The 10,003-nt window shown below is 29.9% G+C and overlaps 1 protein-coding gene and 1 long non-coding RNA gene across 2 annotated transcripts; one reads left to right on the top strand and one right to left on the bottom strand.

Annotated features, from left to right (window-relative positions):
* Positions 1-3,475: 3,475 nt before the first annotated feature.
* LOC25495229 (gibberellin-regulated protein 14) lies at positions 3,476-6,069 on the bottom strand. Its single transcript, XM_013595416.3, has 4 exons — positions 5,921-6,069; positions 5,692-5,724; positions 4,338-4,800; positions 3,476-3,893 (listed from the first exon to the last, which is right to left on the bottom strand). The coding sequence occupies exons 1-4, from the start codon at positions 5,984-5,986 to the stop codon at positions 3,709-3,711; spliced, it is 747 nt and encodes a 248-aa protein (XP_013450870.1). The 5' UTR covers positions 5,987-6,069; the 3' UTR covers positions 3,476-3,708.
* LOC120576143 (uncharacterized) lies at positions 4,401-5,125 on the top strand. Its single transcript, XR_005642240.1, has 3 exons — positions 4,401-4,523; positions 4,629-4,661; positions 4,704-5,125. It is a non-coding gene; the product is annotated as an uncharacterized lncRNA (long non-coding RNA).
* Positions 6,070-10,003: the final 3,934 nt, after the last annotated feature.

Raw genomic sequence — 10,003 nt, 5'->3', positions numbered from 1 at the left:
CGACGACCTCCTGATCTTCCCATGGAAGGAGGCTAGAGTGAAAATGGTGGTTGATCATAAATCAACCACCATTGTATCTATGATCTATGGCCTCATTGGTTTGTTGTGATGAAATGCTAGAAGTGGAAAGTTTTGTGTTTCTGCATGAAATTCATCTTACATAAGAGAATATATGCATGAAAAGGGAAATTCTGCCCATGCATATTAATACTTTGGTCCAAGAGACCATGCTTTGTAGATAAAGTAGTTACTCTTCTCTAAAAATTACCAAAGAATACCTTATACCTCTCTTTTATGAAAAGCAATTTTTTGTATTTTATTTGTTTATCAAATCTTCATCTTAATAATACTAATAATGTGTGTAAAATAAGGTGGTTTTGTAATTTTAATTTTTCTCTATGGAAAAAGATTATGTTATTATAAAGCGAATATAATCTCTCAACGCCCGATGGTAACTCTTTTCTTATATATGGATTAATATGACTGTAAATAAGTAAATAGAATGACTGATATGACAATATTAACGAAATATTTTAACATCATATATTATTTTGACTAACAGAATGCATAATCAATTACTATTATAGTTTTTCGATACATTGAAAAAATATTATGACTACTAGTTACACATTCAAATATAAAAATGATTATTTACCTTGTTATAAAACAATATTTTAAACAAATAATTAATTTAAGAGTGATACAGATTTTAGTTCTGCGAGACAAATTTAGTTCCAAAAATAAAATAAACCTAGGAAAAGAAGCCGGACAACATAGTCCATATATATATATATGAACTATTGACAATTATATCATTACAATAAGGTGACAATTTAGTCCATATATATATATATATATGAAACCTAGATGTGCATAATTAGATAATATTTATATCTTTTTCAGTCATAAATAACGTAAGATTACTTGTGTTCTCAATTGTGTAAAATTAAGCAAATTAATATCATTTAAAAGTTATATTTTTTTGAAGAAGGCATTTAAAAGTTATATTTTTGTTTTTCAAAATAAAAATGGTGTGTTTGTTTTGTAAAATGCTAGTGAAAACAACGGGGTTGGGTCTAGCATAATGAACTAGATTTTCACAACATAACGAATCATGATTTTAATTTTGATTAAAAGAGATGTTTACATTTAGTGTCCGACACTTTCAAATTAGATTGTTGCTTTGGAAAGAATCTAAGGCTACGTACATTGTCCGAAATTATAGTGCAAAAGTTAACAAATTTTTAGCAGAATGAGAACCAGATTAACAATATTATGAGTGCAACAAAATGTAAGGAAACAAATTGAAAGTGCCCTAAAGTACAATGTAGCCCTAGGGTTGTTAATGTATGTACCTATTTATCATTAAGATACATACATTAACAATACATTTGGATTTATCATTAGAGGGTTGTTCCTCCTTATCCTTGGTTCCAAATGATGCAAACGTCCCACCCGTTTCATTCATGGCTTGATTTAACACGAGCCTTAGAGCGTGATTTTGGACCTTCTTTGTATGAGTGCCCTAGAGAAAGCTATGTTGTTTAAGCTTCACCAAAACTGATTCTATTAGTGATCAAATTAGAATATGAGAAACATTTAAGCCAAAATGTAAATATTATGAGTGCAACAATCTAATTTGAAAGGCAACAATCTAAAGCTTAAACTGGTTCTCATTTTGTTTGCGAGGTTGAAATTAGAATATTATGAGCAGGGGAGGATCCCTTCAAGGTTGGGTGTGGCTATTGCCACACTAGCTCAGCCCAGTTATTATATATATATATATATATATAGGGTGTATCAAATTGAAATGTGAAGATGATATTTCACTTAATGTGGTGTATGACTACCTGATTGCCTTTCCTTCTTCGGGCTTGTTAGCATTTCTTCCTATGTGATTTTCTAACTTCCCTTCCTTCTCCGATCTTTCCTATTCCATTACTCTTCTTCCTGTTCTATTTTTCTATCATATTTGGAAGAAAAAAAAGTAATATAAGCAACTAAAAATTTGTATAATGGACAAATTTTATTTTGTTAATAGTCTTATAATTAGAGACAGAAGAAATATATAACACCGAAGTCACAATTAGTTAAGTATTTACTACGTATTTAATGATGTTTGTGTGTGTTGAACTACAATGATTTTATCTAACTTTCGGATAATATGATCTTATACTCTATGGACCTTCTCGTATGAAGTCAATTGGCTATATTGAAAAGGGATGAACAAAAAAAACCACAAATATTAGGGCTGGATGGAGATAATTTTGTTTGGAATAAATTCCATGCTTGTGATACTGGTTCAGCAAGGAGTAATTCGACAAAATTCTTGCACGTGTAAGTGGCTGTGGCTCATAGGAAAGTATTCATAATTTGTTTGTGGGGTGTGATTTATGCGGTCTATTAGGGTGTTGGTCCGGAAATAGATAGAGGTTCATTAAATGTAGGCATAAGAATGAGGTAAGATGAGGACGGATTTTATTTTCTCGGTTCCCCTATCCTACTATCATATACTTACATGTTACCTTACTCATATTCAACAGAGATGAGAAATCGAATCTTATCCCCGTCTCTGACGAATTTGGGTATCCCTGTCTCATCCCAATCTCCGCAGTGGATATTTTTTTTAATAAAAATAAAAGTATTTTTTAGTCGAGAGCGCAATGTTGTAACACATTATCTAGCAAAGAGATGATGGTCATCGGATGGCTTTTGTGAAGGAGAAAAGAGAGGCCAAGAGTGTGAGATATGGAAGGAGAAAAGAGAGAACTATGATAACTGAGTGTGATCTAAAATACCGAGACTTTAACTCTGTAAGTGAAATGATTTAAAGCTTGAGTTTCTATCTATATAAAAGGGGTAATAAACTTATTTTCTTCATTCGAGATGGATTTGGGTTATGGGTTCAGAATGCGTATCTATATTTATGTTAACCATCCCGTATCCGTGTCTAATAATTGAGGAAATCTAAACCAATACTTAAACTCATTCAAAATGGAAAAAACCTGTCAAATTAGACTTGGTTCGGACGAATACTCACATATATGAGTTTGATTGTCATGGCTAATTGACTGAGTGAGTCCTTTACTTTTAACCTATCATATTTTTCACTTTATTAATCTATTTTATCAATTTTGTCGCTCATTCAATCATGCAACATTGTCCAACTGATTTGTTCCTTTATGTAAAAATGAATATCAATATCTCTCAAAAATACATACTCCTAAACGTGTAGTAAAATGCACCAACTAGGTCCTATCTTTAGGACACCTTTAACCTTTAAGTAAAGATGTGAAAAACAACTTGTTTTCCAATTAATTGGGTGACTTTATTGAAGGCAACCTGACAAAGGTAGATGTCATAATTTATATAGGTGACCCCATGGATCAATCCATGCCATCATAAGGACAAAACAAGAATATAAAAAAGATGTTCCTACTTCCCAGAAATGAAAATCAAATTTATCAATGTCATGTTGATATCATAATAATTGTACTCCTAAATTTCCACTAGCAAAATATGCTTCCATAACAATACCATTTAATTTCAATATAAATTCAAAATTCTTGGACCACAAGGATCATATTACATAGACAACACAAAAAGTGTTGAACTTGTAATAATTGATTAACAACATATTAGTAACTTAAGCATGATTACTATTACACAAGCTTAGAAACCATTACATATAGGTGCATATGTATGTATCTATGGACACTTAGGTCTATTGCCATGAGTCACCATATCAGTGTAACACTTGCCACATTTTTCTCTATTACCATAAGTTCCTGGAGGAACACATTTGCACCGGTCACAACAAGTCATGCATGCTCTTATGCATGTGTTTTGCCTAGAATGTTTTTGGCACCTATAACCACATAGTGGAATGCAATCTGCCCACAAAATAAAAATAATTAATCACTAATTAACATAAAAAATCCAAGATTAATCACTACTTTTCACTAACATGTTACCACAATATATATGTGAATTTAAGATACTTGATATATAATAAATAAAATGTTCTTTCAAATAAAATAAAAATGTAAACTAAATTGGACATATGTACAAGTCTTAGAATTCAATTACTATGTACAAGTAGAGTTACTAAGTTAGGCATGTGGTCCTCTCTAGTACCAAAAAAATTGCAAATTTTTTTTATGCCAAACATCTAATCATATCTTTTTATATAAATATTTATACTAAAATTTTAGTGGTTAAGTATGGTTCTAAATTCTAAACTATTATATTGAGACCACAATTTAGAAACATGAACATAGTCTTATGTGTTATTAAAATGTTACATATTAAAGACATGTAAATGGAAATTGACTTACCCTTCCATGATTTGACTATTGGAGTAGGTGGTGGAGATGGAGCAACTGGTGGTTTAACTATTGGTGGTGATTGATAAGGAGGTGTTTTCACAATAGGTGGAGGAGTTGGTGGTGCCTTCACTATAGGTGGTGATTGATAAGGTGGTGTTTTCACCAAAGGAGGAGAAGGAGGTGATTTCACAATAGGTGGAGTTGGTTTCACTAGAGGGGGAGAAGGTGCCTTAACAATAGGTGGTGATTGATAAGGTGGTGATTTTACCAATGGTGGAGAAGGAGGTGATTTCACAATAGGTGGTGTTGGTTTCACTGGTGGTGATTGATATGGTGGTGTTTTCACCAATGGTGGAGAAGGTGCTTTCACAATAGGTGGTGATTTAACTAAAGGTGGTGTTGGTGGTGCCTTCACTGGAGAAGGTGGTGTTACTATAGGACTTGGTGGAGCTGTAGGATTTACATAGTTCACCTGCACCAAATATCACATTAGTAATTTTCTAGGTTTTCTTCACAAGAAAAATTCTAACTTCTTTCTCTCAAAAAAAATAAAAAATGCTAACTTCTAGACACTCATTGTATGTATAGAGTGAATTTGACAAAATCATGGTAACATTTCCATCCATCCTTCAAAAAAAAATGGTAACATTCCCATTATAATTAATCACACCCATAATTTTTTTTAGGTGAACATATAAAATGGTAACATTGTATTTTTAATGTCTCATCCATAGTACAATTGTGGTGTTATTGTAGATGCACTCATTTGTATATTTAATGTCTTAATTCAAAATCTAGAGTGTTACGTTGCAATAAATTTGACAAAATCATGGTAACACGATGAATCTACATATGCACTAAGTATTCACCCAATACAAAGTCATTGAAGTCCCACCCACCCCTAGTTTGATGGATTTAACTTATCTTTTTATATTTTCCTTGTTTGATACATGAGGTTAGGGAAATGTAGGAAAAACAACTACTATTTTTCTTTAAAAAAAAAAAAAAAAAGAGGTAGGAGTAAGGTAGGTATATATCAAGGTACATTCTATGTAGAGTAATAAAAATGTGCTATATTTTTAACAGTGTTAATTACTCTTTTTTTATCTCCCCATTATTCTTTTTAGTTTTAGATTTTAACCTAATTTATCTTAGAAAAACAGAGCTTTTGGTCTGCTTTTTTAATAATGGAAGTGTAATAAAGTTTTTCTTAGAAAATGAAATGCATAATAAGCTAGATTAGAACACTATTAATGTTTAATATTATTTATGAAAAAAAAAATCTAGATAGTGACAATACTATATAAGAAAGGACTTAATCAAACAAAAATAGAAAGGGAAATATTTTATAAGTTTGAAATACCACTATCTTGAGATCTTCATCATAAGAATAAACCTGCACATAAAGATATATTATATTAACATTAGTGTATTATATTCAAGTTAAATAAAACACTAAATCAAGAAAAATATTTGGTATGTTCAAATGAAAAACCTTTTAACTCTTAATCAAGAAAATAAAAAAATCCATCTTCTAAGTAGATATATATGTTCAAATGATGAGTAAGTGAAAAGTAGAATAAAGATTATACCTTAGTGGCCAGCACAAGAAAAATGCCTAGAAGAAAAATGGATTTTGAAACCATTTTTTGAAGCATGGACAAGAAAGTATGGAAGAAGTGTGAAGAGCTACTATGTAGTGAGTGTTACTTGAAGCAACTACTAGTCTTTCAATTATATAGAGGTCAAGGATGGGTCGAGAGAAAATAAAGGTTAGGTGCATTAAATTAATAATGTAATGTACAAAGTACAAGATGATATATTCATTAAAAAAATAAATAAAAAAAGTACGAGAAGAAATTGTTTAGGTGTATACAGGTTCTACCCACGTGCCTCTATAACATTGTGTCTACTAAACTAGTATATCTAGTTTCTCATAAGAGAATGTGATGCCACTAATCTATATATTATGCTATTGACATTAAATTGTGTTGAACGTAAGGTTTATCTTTTTGAGTTAGAATTGGACCGTACATTAGATGCATGTTAGATTTTAGAAACAATGAGATGTTTTTTTTGACTAAGGCACCTTGGTTTGACAAACTCACTAGTCAAGTCCAATTTGATTTTTACAAATATGCATCATTAAGTTCAACTTGGTTTAAGACATAGATTAGGCCTTCTTTCTTTGTAGCAAAATGTTTAACTAAGTTTGGTAGTGTATAAAGCTTACGGACAAGTCTTATATTGCATTTGATTTACTAAAAAAAATAAAGGATAAGACAAAACAATTGAAGTTATACAATGTTTGATTTGAAAAATTGTTTCTGGAACAAGATAAACTGGAGGTAAAAGACAGGACAAAAATATGTACGAAACTTAAGTTGTACGATGTTTGATTTATAAAACAGTTTTTTTGAACAGGACAAATTGAAGGTAAGAGACAGGACAAAAATATAATTTTTTGTCCGCTACTAAACCACAACACAACTTTTTGTCTCATCGATAAATTATCTAAAATTCAATAATAGCTTTTTTTCAACCAAAAATTATTCAATATAATAAAAGTTTATCATATGTTATTATGTCTTATATTGTGTTGTTCTGCCTAGTACATACCATTTAACAAATCAAACACAAATGTGGTTAGAGGAAGTATGATGATATAATCAATATACTAACTCGATCACGATGATGTTTGATATCACGATGAATTCATCAAAAACACGTTGAATAGTCGTGATTTTGACAAACATCGTCGTATCAAACATATACTATTAAATTTGAATCTAGTACACACTATAGTGGCAAGTTGCAAGTGTGTTCACAGCTCATAGCTAGCTGGTAAGTGGGAAATGGAAGTGACTAAAAATGGAGGAACAGGGGCCAAAACGAGGCTGTCATGTTACTGGTGAATTTACCATTTTAATTTGTCATATTTTTAAGTCAACTTTATGACGAGAAAACAGCATCAAATGGATTGCAGAGTTCGCAATTATCATTCATTCACACACACAATGGAGTCTTCTTGATCTTTGTGCATTGCATCTACATTACAACTTGTTGTTAGCTTGCGTAAGTTTCTTCCATATTTTGTACGTGGAGCATCTGTCAGCTAGAGACTAGTAATTGTATGATGACAAAAACAAAGTACAAACACATATTTCTCCCCACACATCATCACCATTTTTTTTTTTTTGAAAGGACATTAACATTACCACTTATTAAAAATTCAAATTTAAATTTTATGCTTTTAATGTATATTTTTTTTATATAAAATACTAATAGACTTGGGACCAATCTTAGAAATATTTAACATAAACAGAGACTATTTTAAGTTATTAATAAAGTCAATCATCAATTTGAGAATTAGGTACAAAAACAATGACCAATGTACTTATTTTTTTTATCACTCACTCATTATTGAATGAAATCCATATGAATTCGATCACAATATTTGGAACTCATTTTCAAAATGTAGAACTTATATTAACTTTATTCAATAAATAAATGAATGTTGGAGCGTGTTGAAAAGAAAGTGTTTGAAACACTCTTTATGTCAAATTGATTATACATCATCATTTTTTAGTATCATATATAAAGAAAAATGTTAACACAAATACCTTAGAATATTGTTTAAGGAATCAAAACAAGTAATTTTTACGTAAAAAATGATAAAATCATGACTTGAAAAGTATTTACCTTATATTATCAAAACAACATTTCTTTCATGCATTTTTTAAACGATATTCTTATTACACTCGTTAACATGATGAACTTTATATAAATATTTCTATAGATATCCTAGGTTATGTTTTATATAAGATAAAAATTACTATCATCTAAAACATAAAAAAAATCATTTTCCAATCGTTTAAAATGTCAAAGCTTATTGTTTTGGGTCATCCACGCATCAAGCTTAATAGTATTGGATGAGTATTTGAAAAAAAATTTAACTTTCACATTGAATAAAGATAAAATCTAATAAGAATCATTAAAGAGATGTAACTCTTATCTTACAAGTTGATTTTATAATCCCCTCAACAAAAAAAAAAGTTGATTTTATAAGGATGATTAGACCCAATATATAAACCTACCGGTAATTTAAAAAGATTTTTTTGACAACTGAGATTTTGGCATTGAAACAATATCATATATTTTAATTAATTATAATTAACTCTCTAGTTGATTTTATAAAGGTGATTCTACCATGTCATTCTTGAATCTTTTTTTATAAAATCATTTTTGATATCTAACATTTTCCATATAAAATATTGCTCGATAATACCATTATAGCATACAAATTTGAAACCTGAAGTAGAAGACATGTTAACTGTTAATTGCTCCATGCTCAAGAAAAACTTGGTAATTGTTCTTACATTTCTCAAATAAGGTATAGTTCATGTGATTTCATGTGCAATGTTCATAACTGAGCTGGAATAATTGAATGGTCCGCGGGCATGTCGTAGCAGTTAGATTTAGCGAAGACATTTTACGATAATTGTTTAGGATAACTCTTTCTCATACACTCTAGTCGTGTTTTTACTTTTGTATCAATATCTACAATTTTTATATATATCTTTAGTTGTCCTATAAATTTTTTTGAAAAGATTATTCAAATAACATACTTCAATCTCGTATCCTGTCAAAAAAACCTCAATCTCATATCTCTAACTAACCAGAGAAATGATTGTCAAAAAAAAAACTAACCAGAGAGTTAATTATATATAATTAGTTAAAATATATGATATTGTTTCAATAGCAAAATCTCAGTTGTGTACTGTTTAATATTATAACAACTTGCATTATAAAAAAAAGTTATAACAACTTGTCAAAATAAAACATTATTGCAACTTGATAGAAGCTCCACTAATAAACAGCTTAATAAGAAGCTGACAATATAGTACTATTTAACGTACAAGTTTAAAGAAGTTGGTAATACTACCAATTAATTAAGGTCCTCAAAGATAATTGAAACTTCCTTTTAGTTTCAACGATATAGTTTCCGAAAGAAAAAAAAAAAAAGACTCAAATAATTCGGAGTTCAAGTAAAATTTAATTAAAAATTGTGTCCGTCATGATTTAAAGTCGTGTTCTTTGATCAATTCGAAAATTTATTAACTATTGAATTCAATCAATTTGACTTAGCCTTGTAACAAAAGAAAAAGTGTTAAGATACTTCAATTTTTTATTCCCACTGGATATAGATAGGATAACAGACAAATATATGAGAGTAGAGTATGAAGACGAGGAATGTAAAACCCTTCCGCATTCCGCCACATTGCCATGCCTAATTATATTACTAGTCTTTGTATTAAACTCTTATTTTAATTCATTTTTTAATATCCAATTTCGTTTAACACCAATATTCAATAGGGGGGAATCGAAACACAAACACAGTTCATTTTATTTTCAATTTATTTGGTTGGCATAAGTTGTCTCCCAATCCCAATGGCCAATTTGATCTTTTCATTTTTTGATTCGAATCCTATGATGCCTAGTTGCAAACATTTATTTGGTATGCTGACAATGTTACCATAGGCATAGGATTCCCCCATACTTATGGGGGAGAAATTTTTTGTTCTTAATTGGGATTAGGTTGATCTATTTAGTAACATAGCACATGGAAATAAAATGAAGACATAACTTTTTCAGAAAAAAGGTTCTTCTTGAGC

The sequence above is a fragment of the Medicago truncatula genome, chromosome 6 (assembly GCF_003473485.1).
Source record: "Medicago truncatula cultivar Jemalong A17 chromosome 6, MtrunA17r5.0-ANR, whole genome shotgun sequence".
Taxonomy (NCBI): Eukaryota; Viridiplantae; Streptophyta; class Magnoliopsida; order Fabales; family Fabaceae; genus Medicago; species Medicago truncatula.
The sequence above is the reverse complement of the archived record's forward strand: the minus strand, read 5'-3'. Positions and strand labels throughout refer to the sequence as shown.